We start from the raw sequence: 25919 nt of genomic DNA, 5'->3' as shown, positions 1-25919 counted from the left end.
ATGAATTCTATAATGTCAGCTTTATTCTAGATGTCACTATAAGGTAATGCATGTCAAAGAGTATATCAACTATGTAAAATGCAAATCTGTCCAACCAAAAAAATTCAAAACGTTACTTTCTAGATGTCACCAACGTTTTATGTATGCCTAATAAATTTACGAATCACACTTAAATTTTTCAAAAAAAGAAGAAATTGACGGTGCACCTTCATCAACACTTATATCAACTATGCAAAATGCAAATCTGTCCAACCAAATAAATTGAAAACGTTACTTTCTTAACCACTTTTAACTGAAAAAAAAAAAAAAAAAAACCTTCGGTTAAAAACAAAGGCAAAAATGGGAATATAAAGATCAACTTTGTGTTGTTGTAGTAACAAAACTTTGTGTTGGTTGAGTTACATCTCGGACCGTTTACAGCTTGGTCCTTTTCTGGCCTTGCCTTCCTCTCTCCACCCGCCGCCCCAGCCGTTGGTGGCTGAAGCGGTTGTGGTTGCGGCTTTTGGCATGCGTTTGCTACTATTTCTTCCAAGGGCTTCACTACAATCTCCTGATAATGATTTCGTACATTACAAAACTCATATCTACACGGGGAGGAAAAAAAACAGCTAAAAATGCAAATGTTCAACACCTGATGGTACTCAGGTTGTCAAAAGCTGATTGTGCCTCCTTACTCCATTCAAAACAGTCTTTCTTCAGCAGATCAGTAAGAGGTCTTGCTAACACACCATAGTCTTTAATGAACCTCCTGTAATATCCTGTTAACTCCAAAAATCCCCTCAGTTCTTTCACTGACTTGGGAGCACCATAGCTTTTGTCTTTTCAGGATCAGTTGATACTCCTTCACCAGAAATGATGTGTCCCAGGTAATCAACTTGTTTCTGCCCAAACATGCACTTTTTCTTATTCGCAAACAATATGTGCTTCTCAAGTATCTTCATAACAATCGTCAAATGTTCCATATGTTCTTCCAATGTCGCACTATAGACCAGAATGTCATCGAAAAACACCAAGATGAACTTCCTTAGATAGGGTCGAAACAATTCGTTCATCAAAGCCTGAAATGTAGCAGGTGCATTCGTTAATCCGAATGGCATCACTAGAAATTCATAGTGTCCATCATGAGTTCTGAATGCTGTCTTAGCAGTGTCTTCATCCTTCATTCTTATTTGATGGTATCCCGCACGTAGACCCAACTTTGAGAATAACAACGATCCATTTAACTCATCCAAGAGTTGGTCTATCATCGGTATTGGAAACTTATCAGGTATAGTTGCTCGATTAAGAGCTCTGTAATCTACACAAAATCTCCAGCGATCATCCTTCTTCCTTACCAAGAGAACAGGGCTTGAGAATGGGCTCTGACTAGGCCTGATGATGCCTGCTTCTAACATCTCTTTCACCATTTTCTCCATAACTTCTTTCTGAGCATGAGGATATCTATAGGGCCTGACACTTATTGCATTATTTCCCGGAAGCAAGTTAGTAGAATGCTCTCGCCCTCGAATAGGAGGTAGATCTGTGGGAATTGCAAACACTTTATCAAACCGATCCAATATCTCTTGAATGCATTGCTCTGCAGGTTGAATCACTTGATTGACCAGTTGACGGTTGTATAATGCTACTTCCGCCCCTTTTGAGTTGACATTGTATCCACTTGATAGAGATTTCAGAGACATTCTTGATATATCCAAGTTGGATTCTCCTTTGATAGTCACTATCTTATCTTTGTATAAGAAGGACATTTCATTCTTCAACCAATTTACTTGACAATCTCCAAGTGTGCTTAACCAGTATATTCCCAATATGATATCGACTTGACCTAACTCCAAAACTACAAAGTCAGTCGTAAATTCCAGATTATGTACTTGGAAGCACACCTTCTCGCAAACTCCTGTTCCATGGACCATTACTCCTGATCCAAGTATCACATTTAAGGCTGGATGTTCTCTACTCTTCAGTTTAAGTTTCTGAACTGCTGCAAGAGATATAAAATTGTGGGTAGCTCCACTATCGAGCATAATAACTACACCCGAGTTTCCCACAATGCCTCTTGTCTTAGTCGTAGAGTGTGATGAAATTCCTCTGTATGAACTAAATGACAAGGCCATTCACTCTCCTATTTGCTCTTCATTGTTCTGCTCATCTCTGCTATCATCTAGCACTTCCACTTCATACCCATTGAAAACTGTCAAAACTCGAAGTTCTTTGTTAGGACACTTGTGATCTTTGGACCATGGGCCATCACATTTAAAACAAAGTCCCTTTCTTCTCTTCTCATCAAGTTCAGCACTCGAGTTGTGTCGTCGAGGTCTCTGTTTGACTTTTGCTTGTGGTTTATCCGATCCTTGAGCCACATCAGTCACAATTGCCTTCGTCTTCCAATTGTTTGATGTGTATGAGTGAGTATTCTTATTTTCCGAATTGTAAACTTCTTTGTTCTCTTTATTAGCTAATAAGAGCTCCTTCTTAACTACTCTTCGTAGAATACTAGATTCCATTGCTCTTGCTTCTGCCACCATTTCAGGTAAATCTCTTGGCTTTTGCATATGAACCAGTTCCTGCATCTCTGGAGTTAAGCCATTCAGAAAGATGCCTTCCAGTTTCTTATCATCCAAGCCAGACACTTGTGATGAAAGGTCTTCCAATCGCTAAACATAATCAGCTATGGATCCAGTTTGCTTAATACAAAAGAGACTCTGACTTGGTCCTCTTATTTTTAGATTACCAAACGCAATAACAAGCTCTTCTTGAACTGATCCCAGCTCACAAACTCCTTCCTGTTAATTTCCTAGTTGTACCAACTCAAACCTTCACCTTGCAAGCTCACAGCCACCAAAGCCAATTTCTCTTCATCATTGTATCTACCAGTTCTGAAAAATCTCTCCACTGTTGCGATCCAGCCAAAGGTTCCCACACCCTCAAACACAGCCATCTCCACATTCTTGAGTAAGTTTTCTCTAATTCCAGGCCTAATCGAACTACGGCAAGGTTCCGAGTTAGGGATTGATACCTGATTATGTTGAACTTACGATCCCGAGTTGTAATCTTGACTCGTTCCTCGGATTTCTTGGGTTGTTGGTCTCCCTGGTAACGCATGAAGTAACAGATCGAGTTTACGCTCAATCTCTAACAGACATCGATCATGAGCTCCGATCTTATCACTTAACCCATCGATTCTTGAATCCATGCGAGTCTCCGTACAACACATCATTGACGCCATATCAGCAAGCCGATTGTAACATTCCACCGCCGAAGCTTCTACTTGTTCCGCCGTCGCCGCCTCCTTGATCGGTGTTAAAATCTGCTCCATCACCATCGTCGATTTGAGAAATTTCTCAATTCGATAAAATCCCCAATTCTGCGAACCCTAACTCTTCTTTCGCGTTGACGCTTCAAACTAGTTTCACCGCACCAATGGTTAAGAAAGAAACTGTAAATTTCCTTTATTAACTCTCAAGAATGATACAAGTGTTTCCCGAGAGCTCTAGACGCAGCTAGACATTACTCTCGTTCCCTCAGAAGTCGCATAAGACTCTGTTACAACTCACAAACAACATAAACTTCCCAACTAACAAACAACAACCTTTTATACTAAAAAGACTTGCATGTGTTCGCTTCTCTCCGTACACGTGAGCTTCAATCTTCATTCTTCCTTCTGATATACACTCTATGAGGCTTATCAGTATTAATGTTCGAATTGGTCTCAGTTTCGTGGATATCATATTACTCAGTCACAGAGACTGATGATTTTCATAAGCTTTTGGTAAAAGTGTTGTGTTTTTTCTCAATCTCAATCACAAAGACTTATGTTTTTTTTACTTCACTCGAAGACCTTCTTTGAATAATTTGTGCAAGGTAAGCCTCTTAAAGGTTAATTTCTCTGTTCTTGATGTGAACTCGAATACATACTATTATTGCAATTGATTTATTTTTTCTTTTTCTTTTCTAGTCTGTATTAGGATATGCAGTGCAGAAAGACGGTGTTCCCCACAATTGTGTTCATGACGCAGAAGCTGCTATGAAACTCGTACTTGCTATAATAGAGAAAGGAGTAGAAACCTCCCTTCCAATGACTAAAGAGGTACACTCTCACGTTCTGACCAAGGATGAACATTTGTTTAGAAAAATTTCCTCTTAATGCATGCGTGACTGAGTAGGCTATTCGAGGAACATCCTCTCTGAGGAGAAGTATTGTAGTTGAGTTTTCTAGCTTCCAAAAATCATGTAGTCTGGTTTGTGTATAAGTCTCGGATTATCTGTTTATCTGGCTAGAATGTGATTTTGAGTATCTTGAACATCTAGATAGACTCTTGTGCATATGCCACATAACATTAGGTGATGTTTTTGTAAGGCAAATTTTTACATACTTTAATACAAGTTGCATCTACAATTATAAAAGCAAATACTTATACTTTGTCTGCATATAAACATATAGATGTTGGAAACTAAGAAGTCAAGACTCTTGCTTCATAATATACCTCACAGTGTTCCATCTGAAGAGTTCGTCGAAGTTTTTTCCGGAACTTTCACACCCGAAATTAAGGTAGGAATCCCTAGAACACGTACATATTATCCATCCCAATATTTATTCTCTTTTTGTTTTTCTGAACGACAATTTGTGTTTTTTTCCGTGTGGGAAGCCATTGAAAAGACAAGGGAGTTGCTACTATAGTGCGGTTGTTGTTTTTAGTAGTTCAGCAGAAGCAAATAAAGCTTTTGAAAACATTGGTGGAGACTTGGGAAAGGTTAGTTTAATAGCATCATCTCTCTGGTCAGTTTCAGGATCTGAACAGATGAGTGAGTTGTAATAAGTTTCTACGCATTTCTCTTACAGGACTCGGCGCAAGTCTGCCGAAAAAGCAGGTTTTTCTAAAGCCAGGTTCACGCTCAGGACCTATGTTACACTTATACGTTCGTAAAGTGGTTGAAGATGATTCTGTTGAGGATATCTGTGCAACAAAGAGAAGTAAGTTACCCGGAGGATATGAAGGCGAGTTGTAAGTGTTGGTTTTAGGCGGAAGAGACTGAAAGAGAGAGAAGTCGGCAAAGAGAATAATGTAAAGATAAGATTCTTTAAGTATATCTTACAAAGTTTAACAAAAGACTATTTATACTAGGGAAAACTAGGGCTACACCCTTTACAGCCGATAGCATAAGTGATAGGAACAGGGAGAGAGAAATGGCTCTTCCCAAGAGTGAAAGCGACCCTTCCTTTGTTTTCTTAAGAGAAGCAAGACCCGTGACTCCTCTCTTTCTTCTTCTCTAACGGCTATAAGGAGAATCTCGAACCTTCTGATGGTCTTAATACAACCAGGCCTCCTTACTCTTCCATACACTCATAGATAACTCGTCCTTATCGCATGGTTGTACGGACGACCTCACCATAGTTGTACGGACAAGATGATCGCGGTCAATACTCCCCCTAAAGCTTAGCCGAGTGAAATAACTAAGCTTGGAACCCGTGAAAGATCACCTCATTAAAAAAAACCTTAACATAGAAAACCACATGGGACAAAACTATGTTAAGGGAAAAAGAGTGTGATCTCCACAGGTTAGGGAAGTTTATCACGGATGTGTGGGATCTACTAGTCCAAGCTTGCTGGAGATGTATTCGCAAACTTGAGAACTAGTAGCCTTGGTGAAGATGTCCGCCAACTGGTCTTTGCTTGGAGTGTGGCACGGCAAGACTACACCTTCTTCAATCTTCTCTTGCACTTTATGACAATCCACCTCAATGTGCTTAGTCCTTTCATGGAAGACTGATTTTGTTGCTATGTGTATCCGCTGCCTTATTATCACAATGCATAGTGATTGGTTGATCAGACTCCACTCCAAGATCCTTGAGAAGACCTTTGAGCCATGTGAGCTCGTTGGTTAGCTTCTTCATGGCCCTATACTCTGATTTGGCACTTGATTAAGATACGACTTTTGTTTCTTTGACTTCCAGGTTACTAGATTTCCTCCAACAAATGTACAATACCCTGTCGTGGACCTCCTATCCATTGTGTCACCAGCGTAGTCCACATCACAGTAGCCGACAAGTTCAGTGTTATTGTTCTTGCCCATCCAAATGACTCGCCCCGGACTACTCTTGAGATAACACAGAATCCGCTCGAGTGTTTGCCAGTCAAAGTTAGTTAGGGGCTTCATATGTTGGCTGACTTGGTTCACCGCATAGCATATGTCCGGCCTTGTGATCGTGAGATAGATAAGCTTTCCCACCAGCCTACGGTAGCGTCCCACATCTTCATATGGCTCGTGTAACTTGTTAACCGGAGCACCGATTGTTGGCTTCTCCCCCTTTCACTTGACCTGGTAACCTTCCTCGAGTGGTGTCGACACCGGTTTTGCTCTCATCTTACATGTCTCATGTAAAAGGTCAAGTGTATACTTCCGTTGAGAAAGAAACAATCCCTCCGGAGAGCGAGAGATTTCGATCCCAAGGAAGTATTTAAGTTCACCTAAATCCTTAATATCAAAGGTAGAGTTAAGAAGAGCCTTAGTGGCACAAATACCCTCCTTATCATCACCGGTGATGATTATGTCGTCGACATAGATGAGAGCTACTACACGGCCACCGTTTGTGCGAAGGGTGAAGAGAGTGTGATCAGCCTCAGAGCGTTTGAAACCATTGGTATGCAGTGTCGAACTGAGCTTGTGGTACCACGCCCGTGGAGATTGCTTAAGACCGTAGATCGCCTTATGGAGTCGAAGAACTTTACCCGGAGCAACGATGGCCTCTAAACCTGGTGGAGGATGCATGTAAACTTCCTCGGTCAGCTCCCCCTGAAGAAAGGCATTCTTGATGTCCATTTGACATAGATCCCAAGAGAGGTTAGTGGCCAAGGACAAGACCACCCGGACGGTATGGAGTTTAGTGACCGGAGCAAAGGTATCCGTGTAGTCCAGCCCATAGGTTTGTGTAAAGCCCCGTGCCACCAAGCGGGCTTTGTAGCGCTCCACTTCACCGGTACTAAGGTACTTGATATTGAAAACCCACTTAGAACTGACAGAACCCTTTCCTTTTTAGGGAGATCCGTCTCGTCCCAAGTCCGGTTCCGGATCATGGCCTTGGTTTCGTCGTCCACCGCATCAAGCCATTCCTTATGTTGCTTGGCCTCCTCGTAGGTTTGAGGTACAAAATGCTCATCAATCTTACCGAGGAAGGCAGCATGGTCCGAGGAAATCAGGTCAAGTGAACATACGGCCTGAATATGGTGGGCCACAGCTTGGTTGTTATAGTAAACCCTCTTCTCTTTCCATGTAGACGGATGAGAGCGGATTCGGTTACTTCGCCGAGGTAGTGGCTGGGTATTAGGCTGGTCTGGTTGGTCAAGAAGTTCTTCCCTATCTTCGTTGCTTGTCAAGTTGTCTTGTTGTTCGATATGAGCTGGTCCGGTAGGGGCTTCCGTTGTTGTCGGTACTATGTGTTCAGGAACTTGGTCCAATGGTGAACTTGCATCCTGCCTATTTTCGGATTTACTTGATGATGATGGTAAAGGATCGACACTGGCGGTGTCCTGCTCGCCAAGTGGTGTTGAATTCATGATGCCCAGATGGTCAAGAAGGAATCGCAAGTTGGCTGCCTGATCAGAGTTAGGCTGATATAAGTCTTTTAAGCCTTCCCAGTCCTTCTTGTCGTAGTAGTCTTGTTGTTCAAGAAATTTCACATCTCTAGAGATTAGTGTGCGGCCAGTGATGGGATCGTAACAATTGTACCCTTTTTGACTTGGTTAGTAGCCTATGAACATACTCCTAGTGCTCTTGGCCTCAAGTTTATTCCTTTGTTCTCCAGGTACTAAAACAAAACAAACACACCCAAACACGCGTAAGTGATCAAGAGAAGGTTTAACTTTTGTTTAGTACCTCATAGGGTGATATGTCATTTAAGACTTTTGTTGGTGTCCGATTGATCAAATAGCACGCCGTCATGACCGCATCTCCCTAAAACCTCTTAGTGACATTCGAATGAAACATCATTGATCGAGCCACCTCCACTAAGTGTCGATTTTTCCTCTCGGCCACCCCATTTTGTTGAGGCGTGTATGGACAACTGGTCTGTTGAAGAATGTCGTGCTTAGCTAGGTGCTCTTTGAGTTTGTGGCTTGTATATTCACCTCTATTATCCGATCTTAGTACCTTTATTTTAGTATTAAATTGATTAGTAACATAATTCTGAAAGTTTACAAAGGCATCATATACTCTATCTTTAAATGGTAACAAGGTGAGCCAAGTATATTTAGACTTTTCATCAATAAAGGTCACAAAATACTTGTTATTGTCCCTAGATAGGCAAGGAGATGTCCACACATCAGAATGTACTAAGTCAAAGCAATGTTCATAAATAGTACTTGATTTAGGGAAAATAGACTTGCAATGTTTACCAAGAATACAAGACTCACAAGTAGAGTTATCAAAAGAGACATTAGGCAACATTAATTCAAATGCACGAAAGTGAGGGTGGCCTAATCTAGCATGCCACACATCACTTGAACTACTACTAAGACTTGAAATAAAAGAAAAGGATTTAGAAGGACTTGAAGCTTTCTCTAGGACATATAGATCTCCTCTACCATCTCCTTCTCCAAGAACCTTTCCACTCTCAATATCCTGAAAATGTACACTGTTAGGTCCAAAAATAGCATAACAATTCAAATCCGTAGTAGCTTTCTTTACCGATAAGAGATTAGAAGTAAATGAGGGCATAAAGAAAGCTTTAAAACTTTTATCAAACAGTTTTAGTTCTCCTATTCCTTTAACATGTACTAGGTCCCCATTAGCAATAATCACATTACCTAGAGCCGGTTTTATGTTGTGTATAAGACTAGGGTTACTAATCATATGGTGAGAAGCACCCGAGTCAACAACAAGTGATGTACTAGGTTTTGAAGCAAAGAAAGTGGTACCGGAGTCCTTTAGAGCGGCAATGGATTTGATAAGGGCCTCCAGGTCCGACTTTCACACCAGGTCTCCAAGAGAAGCCACCATGGCCGTGGCTGCTGCGCCTCCTTGGTTCGCTGCTCCGGTGCCTTGACCGCTCGATCCTTCTTGAGAGAGGTTGGCCTTGAACTTCGCCGGCTTGAGGTGTGGGTGAAGAATCCAGAACTTGTCTTTTAGATGACCCCTCTTCTTGCAATGGTCGCATACCATCGTTTTCCGGTCCTCATGCTTGTACACTCCCTTATTTGCCATAGCCAGGTCCTCCTTACCGCTAAACAAGCCTAGCGACCCTTGCTCTTTTTAAACTTGAGAACATACATCCTCAAGGGTAGGAAGCTTGTCACCACGGAGGATATGCTTGATAAGGTCGTTGAACGCCGGATTCAGAGTGAGAAGAAGGCCAAAGACCTTGTCTTGTTCCTTTCTTTCGTTGAGAATGGCCGGATCTATGGTGCTTGGTCGAAGCATTTCTAGTTCGGCCCAAAGAGACCTAAACTTGCCGAAGTGCTTTGTGAACTCCAAGTCTTCTTGGTGAAGACAGTTGATAGCCTTTTTGACTTCAAACACCCTGGTCAAGTTGGTCACATTTCCGTACATGTTCGCAAGTGTCTCCCATAACTCCTTGGCCGTCTCACAGTACGAGTATGCCTCAAGGATTGGTGCATCAAGCGAATTCTGAAGAATGGCAAGCACGGTCTGATCTTCTTGGAACCATTTGACTTCCTTCTCGAGTTCAACCTCCTTGTCTTCTTCCTTTTCTTCTTTACCGTCGTTCTTGGTGACTTTCTTGGGGAGTTGGTCCATTTCAACGTGAATCCATAATCCTCGGCCACTCAACGCCGTCTTTGTGGTTCTTTTCCACAACAAATAGTTTGCCCCCTTTAAGACCACCGGAGTAACGATAGGTTTGGTAGTGTCCATGAGCAAGATTTGCGAGAGAGAGAGAGAGAGAGAGAGAGAGAGAGAGAGAGAGAGAGAGAGAGAGAGAGAGAGAGAGAAATAACTAAGAATGTCTAGTAGCGAGTATAGAGAGAAATATTGAAGAGAATAGAGTATAAGGGAGAATAAGAGTAGATTTAGAGAATCAAAGATCGAAAAACATGCTCTGATACCATGTTGGTTTTAGGCGGAAGAGATTGAAAGAGAGAGAAGTCGGCAAAGAGAATAATGTAAAGATAAGATTCCATAAGTATATCTTACAAAGGTTAACAAAAGACTATTTATACTAGGGAAAACTAGGGCTACACCCTTTACAGCCGATCGCATAAGTGATAGGAACATGGAGAGAGAAATGGCTCTTCCCAAGAGTGAAAGCGACCCTTCCTTGTTTCCTTAGGAGAAGCAAGACTCGTGACTCCTCTCTTTCTTCTTCTCTAACGGCTACAAGGAGAATCTCGAACCTTCTCATGAGCTTAATACAACCAGGCCTCCTTACTCTTCCATACACTCATAGATAACTCGGCCTTATCGCATGGTTGTAACGGACGGCCTCACCATAGTTGTACGGACAAGATGATCACGGTCAATAGTAAGAAACAGAAGAGAGAATATCATTCTGAGGAAACCAGAGGATAAGATTAAAGAACTGAAGCAGAAGCTCAAAGCAAAGGATAAGATTGATAGATTACCTTAAAAAGCAACTAAGGAAGAAGAAAACAGTCTCGGTATTGTTTTAAAATTGGCATCGGAGTGTCTTGGTAATTTTGATTGCACTGTTTTGTGTTTATTCCGGAAAATTGTTTTGCTAATTAGGTTGACCATCATAGACTAAAATTCTAATTCCCAGATTTGTTATTTATTATGTAATTCAAGAAGTCAAATTAATTAGAACAACCATCAGAGACCATGTATGATTATATAAATTCCGACATCCTTTTGCATCTTTTACTGTGTATCTTTCATGTCAAAGATAATATAGAACAACCATCTTAGGCTCCTGCTATACCGAACAAGGCACATTGAAATAAGGTGATGTTCTAATTGGCTTCCATAAGTATCATACCAAGATGAATCGTAAGTTGCTCAGAAATTTTGCTTTGAGGAACGGCTTGTTTTCGTGGACAAGTCTTTTTTTGTAGTTCTATTACTGCTCCATAAGCTCTTATTTCTATTACTGCTACATAGTTTTATTAATCAAATAAATCCATGAGAGTCATGAGACCATTGGATATGTACCAAATTTAAACATTATCAGAGGACTACTTATGACAATATCCAAGAGAATATACTGCAGGTAAATAGTTGTGTGAGAAATGCTTCACAATGTCATCATCCGGGCAGTGACTTGTTTTATCTGTATGTTATTGTCATGAGCTTTTCGTTTACCTAACTGTCATTTTCACAAACTGTGGACAGCTCATTGATTTTCCAGGTAATCGCAGCTTCAATAAATTAATTAACAATGGAGTTTTGTAAAGGGAAGATCAGTAAAACTTTGGACAAAGTTTATTCATTGATAAGAGGAAACTAGACGGAAATGAAAACTACAACGAGTCCATAGCTACGACTTTTAGGGAAATCAAACTAGTCTTAAAACAGAAACGAAACCAAGTATCAGTACATCAATATATCACAGTATCACACCAGTCTTAATTATTACGTACCGATATTAAAACAAGCAGCAAACACATAAACTAGTCTTCCTCTCCTGCGAACCCTGATCGGCAATTTGGACACCTCTCGTTCTTCCAGATCCATGAAGCAAGACAGTGTTTGTGAAACACATGACCACATTTCATACCCAAAAGCTTAGACGCGTCGTCAGGTAGAGCCTCCATACAGCAGGAACATGGGTATGAAGTACGTTGGGGCTCACAATCTGCACCGTAAACATCCCACCAAAATTCTTCCGGCATCACATGTAACGTACCGACTCCTTCTTCAGCTATGAGCGTGAAATTATCCATTTCGAGTCGGGAATCACTTACGAAGTTAGCCATTTTAGTAGCATTGTGTGTCCAATTCCTATTATTGTCGTGGTCATAAAGATCGTAACTAATGAGCCGAATAAGCTCCTCTTTGGAGGCACCTTCGTACCTCTCTGATTCAATATTGAATGAATTAGGCTGAGACTCGTCGTCTATCTGAATCTGATCAATAAGTATATCGTGCCCGTTGATGGGACGATATACATGCCGCTTGAATTGCTTCTCGATTATGGTAATAGTGCTCCTGTATGGGTTCATTACGACATAGATGGGATGAAAATAAATCTGGTCCGGCATGGCCAAACACCTTGCACCACATATTTTCAAAAAACAAGTGTAAGAAATCCAAATTTTGTGGATCTCTCAATTCTGAGAAATATTTTTACCAAACCCTAAAAACACATATACAAGTTCCATATATCACCATAATAACAGTTCAAGTTCAAAAAAAGAAGCGAAACTAGCATGCATGTAAAAAATTAACGGTCACCCCTTTAAGCATTAAATAATAGTTCCAAGTGCATCACTACAAAAATTTAATTACCATGAAAAAAAAAACATATCTTCATATATAAGAATCTCATTTTTTTGTGTGTTAAAGAACAAAAAAGCAGATAATTTTTGCACACAAATTTCTGAAATCCCAAGTTAAGAGAGAGAGAGAGGGGAGGAGGGAGAGTAGCTAGTACCTGTTCTGAAGCTTGACTATCTCTGTGAACAATAAGAGAGAAGACCAAATATAATCAAAGGTGAATTAGCTCACTGAACAAAACAAAAAAACTATTGAAGAAAATAACCAACTATTTGAAAAAATTAAGAATTTAGGATCAGGGGTAGAGAAAATTACCAATTTAGTGTTGGTTGATGGTGGTGATGGTGGCCGGCCGGCAAAGGTAGCCGGCGAAGGTGGTCGGCGGAGGTATCCGGCGGAGGTGGCCGACGGAAGTAGTCGCCGGAGTTGGTCGCCGAAAAAGTTCGCTGGAGTTTGTCGTCGGAGAAGGTCGCCGGAGTTGCTCGTCAAAGAAGGTCATCGGAGTTGTTCGTCGGAAAAAGTCGCCGGAGATGGTGACCGGAGAAGATCGCCGGAAATGATGGCCGGAGAAAGTCGCCGGAGGTGGCAGTGGCTGGAGGCTGGAGGTGATGGTGGTTGGAGGTCGGAGGTGGCGGTGACCGGTGAACGGTGACCGGAGGTGGTGGCTGGAGGAAATCTAAACCCTAGAGGTTACACTGAGAACCCTAGTGGAGATGGTGGTAAAGAGGTGGTGATGATAATGGTGGTAGAGGATAAAAGTGGTGGCCGGAGGTGATGATAAAGGGATAGATAGAGGTGGTGGTGGAAAGGTAACATTATATATATTGTAGTTTATATACACTATATCATAGTTATATGGTTAGAGTAGTTATGGATTTAATTTTAGTTTTTTTTGTTAGTTTTGCCAATTTCCCTATAATCAACCATCAGCGTGAAAAAATACAAAAAAAAAAACATAAATTTCCAGCTGAAGATATTCGACCAATGGCCCACTATCTAAGATGGGGGAAATTAAAAGGCGTAGATAGACAGTGGGTAGCCTTTTCGTACTATGAAACCAAATATTTATTGATGAAGCCTCTGATTATCCCTATATATATAGATGGATATAAGAGAAATATAAATATCAAACTACCCTCAGTTTTCCTAAACTGCCACGGAAAAGTAGTTATAATTAAAGAGTCATTAAGAGTAGTTTAGAGATATAATTAGCAACGGGTCGGTTCAATTTAGTAAATAACACCCGAAATTAGAATATTGGATACTTTACTAATCGGATATTATCTTTAATATCTTTAATATCTATTAGGTATAACCCATAATAGATATTATCTTTTATTAATTATAAATAATTTTAGTAAACATTTAGAATCTAAAAGGGTTTCCCAAAAATTGTTAGGCGAAAATGCTATATTTTTGGAAACTATAATGACTAGAATTTAAATTTTAGAAATAGAATTTGTGTATAAGGATCTTAGGGGGTGTATTCAACTTAACATTTTAAGTGATTTGTGTAAAAATTACAAATTTTATGTTATTCAATCATGGATTTTAAAAAATCTCCTGAAATCCACTGTTATTCAACTGATAATTTAAAAATCTACTTCAAAATAGTTTGTAGATTTGGATTTTAATAAGTTTTAAGGATTTTAGAGGATTTGAGAGGATTTGTTTTGTTAAAAATACAGAAATTCAAATCTCATGGTTTTAGGTGGAATTTGAAAGAATTTTACCATAAATCATATCAACTCTCCTAAAATCTATCAAAATTCCAAATTTCCTAAATCCCATAAAATCCTCCCAAATCATTGTTTCAATACACCTCCTTAATCTTTATAAAAATTTTAACTATCAAACAATATCGTATTGTTAGTGATTTGATTAATTCTCTTTCAGAAATCTAATTAAGAGGGAGTATTGAAATCTGGATTTTAGAAGATTTTTGACAAAAAAAAAAATCCTCTGTTATTCAACTTGTGATTTTTAAATCACTTACCAAATCCAATGTTATTCAATATGATATTTTTATAAAATCACTCACAATTTTTTGTTATTTAATTAATAATTTATGAAAATCATATCAAATCAATTGTTATTCAAATCATAAGAGGTTTTGTAAGATTTGTTATTAACACTTCGAATTGAATCCAGATTCAGATTCTCCAATCAATTTTGTATTCCAAAATCCTCCATTGTTTGTTACAAAACATGATCACACAAATATAAATCAAATCCCACTACTAGTAGCGAATAAGTTCAATCAATGCTTGATTCATTAAGATGTCAGTGCATCAGACGTCGTTTATATGCATTACTATCCTAGCTTTTTGAAATTGATCCCAGATTATAGTCACTAAGTTTGGAATATAAAGGTCATGAGAAAAAGCATACAAACATAATCTTGCTCTGGCGGTATGGCTGCTTATACATCCTGGCTCGTGTTTCGTATTGTCATCTTTATTCTTGTTATGTTTACGATCTTCATCGAAGTGAGATAATTTTTTTAACGTGACTTGTCTTGTAACCGAGTTAATTGTTCATTTCTGTCTAGGTTTACTACAATCAAATATAAATAAACAAGTTTGTCACTTATTTCTTATTTAATTGTTTATGAAACTAATCATAAAAGTAGATCTAGGATAGGATGGAAACTGCTTCAGTTACTACCTTATGTCAGGCTAAATTCACTTACCATACACAAAAAAATTAATGTCTTAATCTCCAAACTCGGAGCCAATAACAAGAACATGCAGGGGAGAGGCTATTCATAGTCATATATGTAGAAATAAAAGCAACAGGAACCAACTTAAAAAAAAAAAAAAGATTTCAAGTTTTTAGTTTCAACACTTCCGAGCTCTTAAATTGATTCCACATCTTGATCACATAGATATGAAGGGGTCCTGATCTGATGAGTTACTGTGCCTTCCATTGCTTTGATTTCCCTCTTCATCGTCACTAAGCATTATCACATCTGCGTAGAGATTTGGTCAAAGAACAATAGAACATATATGGTTTTAGTATTTTTAAAGCCAAAAGCACAATCAGTCAGTGACGACACACAACATATAAAAAGAAAAACACTTGAATCACCTTCTTTTGCGTCCAGCTTAGGTTTTTTTACAGGTCTTGCACTACCTGAAGCCTCACCACCACCCTTCATCTCAGTGATATCATCATCATCAACAGACATTATGAATTTGATATCCTTTTCGACGGTCTGTAGCATCTTCTGCATTTCACCAAACTTGTTGTGCAATCTCTTCCTTCCTCTGCAATTCTCGTCCTTGCTTTTCCACAATATCATCAACAGTGAAACCATGCGTTTTCTCTAGAAGCTCAATCGTTTGGGTTAGACTCTCGTTCTCTAACACCAGACGCTCATTCTTGTCTGTCAAAGTCTTGTACTCAGCAATTGAAACAGTTTCGGACGACTTGTTGTTCCTCTTCTCCGATTGGTTCCAACGACTAGACATTGTTGTCTTCAATCACTTCAAGCTTAACCTAGATTAACACAAAAACACAAATCACAAAAAATGGCTGGAAATTTAAAGACGCTCTACATCTATCTATCTACAAAACCCTAAAGCTCAGATCTTTTGTTGACCAAACTAAAATGGTAGAGACAGCTCACACAAGATTTGGTCTTCCTAAAACGGATTCCTATCATTTTGTCCTAAACCCACACCGGAATTACAAAACAGAGAAAAAAGGATCTTTCCAGAGAAAAGCTTACTCGGAAGAGTAAAGCGTCCATCTTTTTCTCAGTTACAGAGAGAGAGGAGAGCTCGGAGCCGATGATAGAGAGACTAAGCGACAAAGATGGAATTGAGTCCTAGATAACACACAAGAGCGGGGAAATGCGAAACGAGTGTTAATTAGAGTGTGTAATTAATTAGTATTATCCACTAAAATCATATTTAGAGTAATCTTCACCACTCATTATTAGCCAAGCGGACCCATTGGTTTGATGTGGTTGAGCGGTACTCTAACGATAACAACAAGACTTTCAAGTGAGCTTTTTCCACCAGCTCTTGTAACTTCTTTGATTCCTGTTATATTGTCCCTTTTGTAGTTAAATTCGGGGAAGCTTTTGAATTCAGCATTAAGTTTGTGAAAGAGAGTAGTTTAGTAAACCTTTTTGGTGTCAACTATGTGCAGGCAAACAACAAAGACTAGCAGGTGTCTCAATTTGGAATCCTACAATTATCTCTCTAATCACTTGATGAGACATCAAGACTTCTTTTATTTTCTTCATTGAATTTGGTTTCAATGCAGGCATGAACCTCAGTATTCACGGCTTGCTAATTGGGAAGGCATCAAAAAGATTAGTAGTTTAGCCACATATCCATAAGTTAAATGCATTGAAACAAGCAGAGTTCATGAGAAAATAACTTACATACTTCTTTTGCTATCAACGTTGTCTATCGAAACAGAAAGTAAATCGGTACATATGTTGTGTACAGGTGGGTTCGAGCCACCAATGAGTTTCTTGGCGCCCTTAGCTGCAGTCGTTATATGCATATACAGAAAGTAAATGTTTGTTTTTTAGAATTGCAGTTTAGATTATACAACTCTTCTGTCTATTGCTTTCTTCCTAAGATAATCAAATTTTTGTTGCAGATTGAAGAGAAAAGAAGCTCAGAGTCATCAGGGAAACAAGAGCCTTTGATAAACCAAGGCCCGTACCTAAACATTGCAGAAGACGGGTTAGTGGATCAGTCAAATACGAGAAAGACACCAATACCACCACCGCATCATCAAAGCAGAGAGGACGAAAGCCTGAGGAAGATGTAACAAAGAGAAGCTTTAAGGAACTGTGTCGGCAGACGTCATGGCCCTTATGGTTGCTTGGTTACATAGGCATGGTTACAGGTTTGCCTTTACTTGGACTGCTCCTAAACTATCTCTTCCGTAAGAAGCAATGACCTACAACAACATCCAAATCCTGAAAGTTGCTTCCTTTCTCAACATCTCCATTCACCCATTCTTATACGATCTGTCCTAAGTTTTTAGAATCCTAATTAAAATTGTCCTAAGCACAAATCCTCCTAGCTAATTAAACATTTATACTAATTATATTCTACTTAAAAAAATTTATTTTCAAAATACTATCTTTTAAAAAATAAGAGACTCAAAATTATATCCTACCATTGGAGGGGATAATTTTAATTAAGATTCTAAAAGTTCTTATTTTATAAACAGTACATAATATATTGTTTAAAAATTATAAGAGACTCAATTTTATATCCCACCATTGAGGATGCCCTTACATACCTAAAATTCCACAAATTTGTAATTACATAAATAATTTTACTAAATTTTAATCTGCAAAGAGATCTGGTCAAAGAACATATTTAGTATCGAAAACACAAAATTAGTATAGACTATCATATGATGTGAAGTAACCTTAGTACTATCGTTTGATACACTCTTGTTCACTTCAGGTTTCTCTGCAACTTTTGTAGTACGCGAAGCCACATTGTTTCATCTCTGTTTCTTCAAGCGACCTGGCTTTAAGTCTTATCCTTTTCCAGGCCATGCTATAACCATAGATTGAAAGAGAAGTTAATGTAAGGAAAAGAAGCTTCTACCAAGTCTCTAAAAAAAGGTTTGGCCATCTAGGTAATAAGACGAAAATATTACCACTAGGTCAAAACTCTAGAGCTTCTGACCAGCACATAACCAACTAACACTTGACTGGGGTTGGTCAGCAAAGAATATTTTGGTTGAACATTTGTTTACTTGATGTTACATAGTTTGGACAACAGTAGCCTTCAGTTATTTTTTTTTTAATGAAGACATATCTTCAGTCAATTATGTCTCAATAACACAGATAAAACTCATTGTATTGGTGTTCATTTGATTTGGTGTATTGATTTTCTTTTCCATCTTCCTTTAGTGTGGTTCTGTTGCGGAAACAGTCGCATATGGCCTAGTTCCTGGAAGTGGCCTTGAAACTGCAGCCGTTTCAACAATGAAACTTGTTGTTATATGGTTCATGGAAATGGCTTTTGAAAAGAATTTTCCACTTACTATGGGATATCAGATGTCTACACCAAGCTTAGGTATACCTTGGATAGGACTGTAAATTGAAATATGATGCCAGTAAAAAATAACAGAAAATCGACAAAATCAAATCATCTCAACAACTTACCTAATGTCCCAGTTGGAAAGATCACGTTAAATGTTCGTATTTGCAATCACAAGCTCTGCAACTGTTGGTGAAGGGCCAGAGAGCGGACATGCAACAAAGAATGCTCGAAGTCTATTGCACAGATCAGTGCTATTTATAGACGCTGACATGTTTGGAAGGTCAAGAAAACTGCATACCAAAATATAACAAAACACAGGGGCAAGCAACAGCTGCAGGAAAATTTTACAAGATCTTTAAGTGCTGTATACACATCTAAACATCTCAATCACATAGTATTTGATAACATAATGGCACATGAAAGCAATAGTACGGGTGATGCTATAACCATAGACTGAAAGAGAAGCTAAGGTAAGGAAAAGAAGTTTTTATACCAAATCTCCCAAAAAAGTATGTCTACTGTAAGATGAAAATATTACCACTAGTTCAAAACTCTAGAGCTTGTGACCAGCACATAACCAACTAACAGTCATTAAGGAAACACAGCTTAATAAAACTAACTTTGACTTGCTCACTGTCATTAAGGAACCCCACAGCTTAACAGATTCAATCAAATATTATTAGAAATCTTGTCACTTAATTCTTATTTAACTGTTTATGAAACTTATCTTAGAGTAGATCTAAGATAGGATGGAAGCTGCTTCACTTATTACCTTATGTCAGGCTAAATTCACTTTACCATACAAAGAAAATTAATGTCTTTAATCTCCAAACTCCGAGCCAATAACAAGAACATGCAGGGGATATTTATAGTCATCATATATGTAGAAATAAAAGCAATAAGAGAAGTTTCCAGTTTCAACACTTCCGAATTGACACTGTCCTTCTCCAACTCCAAAATTGATTCAAGATCTTGATCACACATATATGAAGGGGTCCTGATGTGATGAGTTACTCTGCCTTCCATTGCTCTCTCTTTGATTTCCTCCCTCATCGTCACTAAGCAGCATTATCACATCTGCGTATAGATTTGGTCAAAGAACAATAGAACATGGTTTAGTATGTCTAAAGCTAACACACAATCAGTCAGTGACACACGACATATAAAAAGAAGAACACTTGAATCACCTTCATTTGTCTCCACCTTAGGTTTCTTTGCAGGTCTTGCACTACCTGAAGCCTCACCACCACCCTTCATCTCAGTGATATCATCATCAACAGACATTATGAATTCGAGATCCTTTTCTACAGTCTCTAGCTTCTTCTGTATTTCACCATACTTGTTGGCCAACTTTGCAATCTCTTCATTCCTCTCCAATGCTCGTCCTTGCTTTTCCACAATATCATCAACAGTCAAACCATGCGTTTTCTCTAGAAGCTCAAGCGTTTGGATTAGACTCTCGTTCTCTATCACCACACGCTCATACTTGTCTTTCAGAATATTGTACTCAGCAATTGGAACAGTTTCGGAAGATTTGTCGCACCTCTTCTCCGATTGGTTCCAACGACTAGACATTGTTCCACTTCAAGCTTAACCTAGATCAACACAAAGACACAAATCACAACAACAACAACAAAAGTCTGGAAATTTAAAGACGCTGCTCTCCATCTATCTACAAAACCCTAAAGCTCAGATCTTTTGTTGACCAAACTAAAAATGGTAGAGACAGCTCACAAGATTTGGTCTTCCTAAAACGGATTCCTACCATTTTGTCCTAAACCCACACCCGGAAACGAAATAAACAGAGGAAAAAAGGGATCTTTCCGGAGAAAAGCTTACTCGGAAGGGAAAAAGTGTCGATCTTTTGCTCAGTTACAGAGAGAGGAGAGCTCGGAGCCGATGATAGAGAGACAAAGCGACAGAGATGGAATCGTATTAGTGGAGGAGTCCTAGATAACACACAGAGCGGGAAAATGCGAAACGAGTGTTAATTAGAGTGTATATTAATTAGTGTTATCCACTAAAATCATACTTAGAGTAATCTTCACCACTCATTAGCCAAGCGGATCCATCCTCATAATCCACCTACCACAAATTTTTATTACATACCTAAAATTCCACAAAATTTAATTGCATACATTAAATTCCAAAAATTATAATTACATACATAAATTTTAATTTGCAGTGAGATTTAGTCAAAGAACATATTTAGTATCGAAAATACGAAATTAGTATAGACAATATTATGATATAGACCGGTGTAATGTTGGTTAAGTGTTGGTTTACTGGTTTACTTGTAAACATCAGAAGTATATAATTTGATGTAGGATCACATTTATAATTAACGATTCTGTAACAAACTTTTACATTGAATGAAGTGTTTCTCTCTTTTGATCTTCGGATCTTTTTCTTCTTTGTGTTGTTAAGCTCGATTTATCTTTCCGATGTATCGGTTTATTAGACAAATATCAAAATCAGTCAAGTACACCTAAGTACCATCTCGTTTAATACACTCTTGTTCACTTCAGGTCTTTTTTCAACTCTTGCAGCACCCCCGAAGCCACATTCTTCATCTCTGTTTTTTCAAGCGAGTGAGCGACCTTTATTTAAGTCTTTATCCTTTTCGACGGTCTTGTTCTGCTGCCACATTTCACCACACTTGTTCTGCTGCCACATTTCAATCTCCCTCTCACCTCATCTACGTACAGTGAAGTCGTGCGTTTCTTAATCAGGCTTTCATGCTCTCTCCAGACTCTCCTACTTCTCTTTGAAAATCTCCAAGTGGAACCGTTTCAGACGGTTTGTTGTTGCTGTTACCAAACTCCTAACTAACTAGCTACTATCCCGCGGAAAACCGCAGGCTGAATTTTTTTAATAAAAATTTATAAAAATTTATTTTGTTATTATGTTATTATTTATAATGGTTTGTGATTAAAAATTTATTACTTATATTATAATTTTTGTATTTTAAAATTTTTATCGAAAACCTGTCAATAAAACATTATATGTAATAAATAAAATCTTTGCTATAGTTGTGAAGTAAGTAAAAAGATATAACTACCATGTAAAAAAACAAAATTCCGCGGGCTGAATTTTTTAACAAAAATTTGTAATAATTTATTTTGTTATTATGTTATTATTTATAATGGTTTGTGATTAAAAATTTGTTGCTTATATTATAATTTTTGTATTTTAAAATTTTTATCGAAAACTTGTCAATAAAACATTTACATGTAATAAATAAAATCTTTGCTATAGTTGTGAAGTAAGTAAAAAGATATAACTACCATGTAAAAATTAATCTTATCTGTTAATTTTTTTCAAGTACAAATTAGTTTTGATTCTAATAGATTTTTTTTTTTACTTTTCTACAATTTATTTTTATTTGAAGTGTCCCTAATTTTCGTTTTTTAATTAGAAATATTTATTTAATTAATTAATTAATCTTAATTAAGTTTTTCTAATGGAAATTGAATGTAACTAGATTTTAACCCTCGGTATACCGCGAGACAATATTTTTACAAAAAAAAAAAAAATTTAAAAATTGTATTTGTTTGTTAATTTTGTTTTTTTGTTTAGTGTTTAAGATTGTGTAATTGTTAATTATAAAATTTGATCAGTTGTATACCGCAGACACGTGACAATTATTTAGTTTTATTTATACTAATATTACATTTATACCGTATCAAATTTCTTATGGTTATAAAAATAGAAATTTTTACTGCTTTTTAGATTTAACCCATTAAAGAATTATTCTTACATTATTATATTTTTAAATTTTTAGTGTTTTTAAATTTAATCCGTAAGTTTAAAGTTATTTAGATTCAACCTGTAAAAGAATTATATCCATAAAATTTATTATGCAGTATACGGCATATTAATTTATATTAGAAATACTCCAATTCATTAGATTTAACCTGTGAAATTATTATTTTTGCATTTTTTATCAGCATGTTAATAACCATTAAAGTTTTAATTGTTCATATGAAACAATATAGTTATTACTGAATATTAGAGTTTTTAAAAGAAGAAAATATTGTATAGATATTTTTGGCATATGTTATTAAGTGTAATAAATTTCTTAATATATAAATTGTTTTAGGAAATTATATACCAAATTTGTAGAGACATTTTAGGAATCTAATTGATTTTGTTTGTATGTGCAATTTTTTAAGGATTAACTTTGTAAATAAGTATAACTTAAAGGACACCAAATGTACTTCAATTTATAGAAACACCACGGGATAATTATTTAGTTTTATTTATTATAATGTGAGAAATTTGAGGAATCAACCCCTAAATACCTCAAATCAAGTAATGTAGATGCCTAAATTTACATTTTACAATCAAAATATGTAAAGCAAAAATTTCTATAGAAAGTCTATACAAACAAAATCTCTAAATATAGTTTTGATGATTTTATGGGATTAAAACTTTAATGGGTATAGCTATTTTTGGAAAAATCGGAATGTATAGATATTGTTAAGATTGTATGGCAATAAATGTAACAAATGTTGGTTGATTTAAGAAAGTTTAGTATTTAAATTTCTCTGTAATGTTATTTATGAAATTTTTTTAGGGGTTAATATTGTAAATAAAAATTTAAATAAGCAAAACCTAAAAAGTATAACACAAAATGTACTTCAAAAATGTTAATATAGATTTTTACATATTTTAAGGTTAGTTTTATATTTGTACTTTTGAATTAATATAGCAGGATCATTAACGAAGAGGCCCAACCCCTTGGTCACTTGGTCACTAATTATTACAACTAAAGCTTTTTGGCCTTTCCTTGTTTTCTACTCTTTCGGTGTTAATTACATAAATTATTGTCTCTTTGGGAGTACATATCAAATGTATTTATAGTATGAGATATTGATCATAAAATGTCCAACAAACAAAAAAATAATTTGGAAAAAGATGTATAACAACAACTTATTCATAATCAAAATTATGCCATTAATTAAATCGTTAAAACACTTACAATCTTATTAATTTGTTTAATTAACAACTAACTATCTAGACACTAATTCTTTTTGTATTTAGCAAATACTATGAGCATAGTTTTCAGATGAATGTACTCAATTTCGTATGTAACATTTTTTGTTCTAATGTATAGCAATATTTTTCTTTTATAACGAAAACAGCTTTTTGATGAGACTAGATCGAACATATTCTGTCATATAACTCCTGCAGTCTGGTGAATTGTGATATAATCAGAAAAATAGATTAATACGTACCTATACATTATTCGACTATATGGCTCTTTTTTTAGAAATGTTCGAATGATTTTATATCATAAAATAAAGAAAAGTCTTGAGCTTTGGTCGGTCGAATAAACATAACACACATTACACATTTACCAAAGACCATATCTTCTTCTTCTTGTTTAGATGAAGCTCAAGTGGAGATCAGTCTCCATGAATCATAAGAATGTGCTTCTCATCAAGCTCATCTCCGCTATTCTCATAACTTTTTTCGCTTTCCGTCTCTTCATTCTACACTCCAGTGAGTTTTCTCCAATCTTTGCGTCGGTCACCGGAAAATTCGAAGCTCGGTTACTTCCGCCAGTGGTTCTCGTGCCGGAAAACGAAGATCTAATTCCTCAGGGTAAGATCAGTTACTAGTTAAAACTAGTTGACTTTTATGTGAATTGTCCATTGTGTTTGACTGTCTAAACCTTGTTTAATAAGCATAATTATGAGATCTAGGGGTTTTGGATCTGCAAGATCTAGACTTTTGTTTAAGGGTTTTATGAATTGTGGTTTACAGAAATTTTAAGTAAAAGTAAGTGATGATTCATGGATCTTGTTAACATTTTAAAACTAGTTGTGATGATTTGTAACATTTGCCTCTTAATTACACATTTTCATCTTTCTTGGCTATGTTTCTGACAGTTATGATTCTAAAAGTTCTTTGATAGAGTGAGCTCAGTTAGCTGCAATGTTCAATGACTGGTTTCTGATGGAATTGATCTTGATTAGTGTTACAACGTTTTTGATTCAAAGTTGATATCACATTGTGGCTGATAAAAGAAGTTTTGCTTTCTTTGTTATTATTTATTGAATCAGATATTGAAGTAGAGAAGTGCAATCTTTTTGCCGGAAAATGGATCCCAGACTCATTAGGACCAATCTACACAAACAACTCATGCGGTTCGCTCATCGACGGTCACCAAAACTGTATCACCAATGGCCGGCCTGACACAGATTTTCTCTACTGGAAATGGAAGCCTCATGACTGTTTGTTACCACGTTTCGACCCTTTAAGATTTCTTCAACTTATGAGACATAAATCTTGGGCATTGATTGGTGACTCCATATCACGTAACCACGTCGAATCTCTACTTTGTATGCTCTCCACGGTATGATGCTGCTTACTATTAAATTCTCTTTGTGACTTCATAGTTTTCACTTGCCAAGTTCATTAAATCTGTTTTTTTTTTTTTTTGGGTCTCTCAAAGGTTGAAGTACCGGTTGAAGTGTACCATGACAAGGAGTACAAATCCAAACGTTGGCATTTCCCTCTACATAACCTTACTATATCCAACATTTGGTCGCCATTTCTAGTCCAAGCCGCTATTTTCGAAGACTCAAACGGTGTCTCAACGGCTTTAGTTCAGTTACATCTTGATAAACTCGATGAGACATGGACCAGTCTCATGCCTAGCCTCGACTACGCGATTATCTCAACCGGTAAATGGTTTCTTAAATCCGCGATTTACCACGAAAATGCAAAACCAGTCGGTTGCCATAACTGTCAGGAGAAACCTCACTTGAAAGAGTTAGGATTCGACTATGCTTATAACGCAACGCTGAGGAATGTCATGGACTTCTTAGCTGAGGAAGGTAACTGTAAAGGCACGGTGTTTTTCCGGACTTCGACTCCAGATCATTTCCAGAACGGGGAATGGCATAGTGGCGGGACGTGTAAGCAAACAGAGCCGGCGAGTGATGATGAAGTTGAGATTAAAAATGTACATAAGATACTAAAAGATATTGAGATTGGTCAGTTCAAGAGGGCGGTTAGTGAGAAGACGGGTCTGGGTAATGGAAATCTAAAGCTTTTGGATTTCACCGGGATGTTGCTGACTCGACCGGACGGTCATCCGGGTGCGTATCGACAGTTCAGACCGTTTGATAAGGACAAAAATGCAAAGGTACAGAACGACTGTCTACATTGGTGCTTGCCTGGTCCGTTTGATTACTTGAATGATGTTATATTGGAGACCATAGTAAATGGCTGAACCGGACCAACACATTGCTAATGGATCAACCCGGAAGAAATTGAAAACCGGTTTTCTCGGGTTACATAGAGTAATACTGTGCAAATTTGTGTGAATTGGAACAAAATGTAAAATTGTGTAAGAAAAAATTGATTTTGGTTATTAAAAGCTAGCCGGTGGAAATAATTATTTTCCCCGGTTTTGTGAAATCAATTTTTTTTTTTCTGTTTACAAGTACTAGATTGTCCGGTTTGAACTCG

At 37.3% G+C, this 25919-nt stretch overlaps 4 protein-coding genes and 1 long non-coding RNA gene across 5 annotated transcripts; 2 read left to right on the top strand and 3 right to left on the bottom strand.

The window, feature by feature from the left end:
• Positions 1-11505: 11505 nt before the first annotated feature.
• On the bottom strand, positions 11506-12128 carry LOC147933771 (uncharacterized). The gene has a single exon (XM_087472323.1). It carries the CDS (start codon positions 12126-12128, stop codon positions 11577-11579), a length of 552 nt encoding a protein of 183 aa, XP_087328449.1. The 3' UTR covers positions 11506-11576.
• Positions 12129-15075: 2947 nt separating this feature from the next.
• On the bottom strand, positions 15076-16292 carry LOC104722631 (uncharacterized). The gene is made up of 3 exons (XM_087472468.1): positions 16136-16292; positions 15493-15903; positions 15076-15373 (listed from the first exon to the last, which is right to left on the bottom strand). Exons 2-3 carry the CDS (start codon positions 15719-15721, stop codon positions 15282-15284), a joined length of 321 nt encoding a protein of 106 aa, XP_087328594.1. The 5' UTR covers positions 15722-15903; positions 16136-16292; the 3' UTR covers positions 15076-15281.
• A 79-nt stretch (positions 16293-16371) lies between these two features.
• On the top strand, positions 16372-18292 carry LOC147933770 (uncharacterized). Its single transcript, XR_015571344.1, has 4 exons — positions 16372-16581; positions 16678-16932; positions 17023-17274; positions 17847-18292. It is a non-coding gene; the product is annotated as an uncharacterized LOC147933770 (long non-coding RNA).
• Positions 18293-19181: 889 nt separating this feature from the next.
• On the bottom strand, positions 19182-20510 carry LOC104722629 (uncharacterized). The gene is made up of 3 exons (XM_010440834.2): positions 20274-20510; positions 19622-20029; positions 19182-19511 (listed from the first exon to the last, which is right to left on the bottom strand). The coding sequence occupies exons 2-3, from the start codon at positions 20007-20009 to the stop codon at positions 19411-19413; spliced, it is 489 nt and encodes a 162-aa protein (XP_010439136.1). The 5' UTR covers positions 20010-20029; positions 20274-20510; the 3' UTR covers positions 19182-19410.
• Positions 20511-23511: 3001 nt separating this feature from the next.
• LOC104722628 (protein trichome birefringence-like 24) lies at positions 23512-25868 on the top strand. Its single transcript, XM_010440833.3, has 3 exons — positions 23512-24044; positions 24506-24798; positions 24898-25868. The coding sequence occupies exons 1-3, from the start codon at positions 23828-23830 to the stop codon at positions 25678-25680; spliced, it is 1293 nt and encodes a 430-aa protein (XP_010439135.2). The 5' UTR covers positions 23512-23827; the 3' UTR covers positions 25681-25868.
• The last annotated feature ends 51 nt before the right edge of the window (positions 25869-25919 follow it).

Source organism: Camelina sativa, chromosome 11 (genome assembly GCF_030686135.1).
Source record: "Camelina sativa cultivar CO46 ecotype springtype chromosome 11, ASM3068613v1".
Lineage (NCBI taxonomy): Eukaryota > Viridiplantae > Streptophyta > Magnoliopsida > Brassicales > Brassicaceae > Camelina > Camelina sativa.
Note: the sequence above shows the minus strand (reverse complement) of the source record. Positions and strands in the feature narration are given on the sequence as shown.

Coding starts and splice junctions, on each gene's coding strand:
- LOC104722629 (XM_010440834.2), bottom strand. CDS start 20,009: ATGTCTAGTCGTTGGAACCAATCGGAGAAGAGGTGCGACAAATCTTCC. Junction 19,512..19,621: donor TAAGGTGGAGACAAATGAAG/GTGATTCAAGTG, acceptor ATCTATACGCAG/ATGTGATAATGCTGCTTAGT.
- LOC104722628 (XM_010440833.3), top strand. CDS start 23,828: ATGAAGCTCAAGTGGAGATCAGTCTCCATGAATCATAAGAATGTGCTT. Junction 24,045..24,505: donor CGAAGATCTAATTCCTCAGG/GTAAGATCAGTT, acceptor TTATTGAATCAG/ATATTGAAGTAGAGAAGTGC. Junction 24,799..24,897: donor TACTTTGTATGCTCTCCACG/GTATGATGCTGC, acceptor GGTCTCTCAAAG/GTTGAAGTACCGGTTGAAGT.
- LOC147933771 (XM_087472323.1), bottom strand. CDS start 12,128: ATGAACCCATACAGGAGCACTATTACCATAATCGAGAAGCAATTCAAG.
- LOC104722631 (XM_087472468.1), bottom strand. CDS start 15,721: ATGGTTTCACTGTTGATGATATTGTGGAAAAGCAAGGACGAGAATTGC. Junction 15,374..15,492: donor TAAGCTGGACGCAAAAGAAG/GTGATTCAAGTG, acceptor ATCTCTACGCAG/ATGTGATAATGCTTAGTGAC.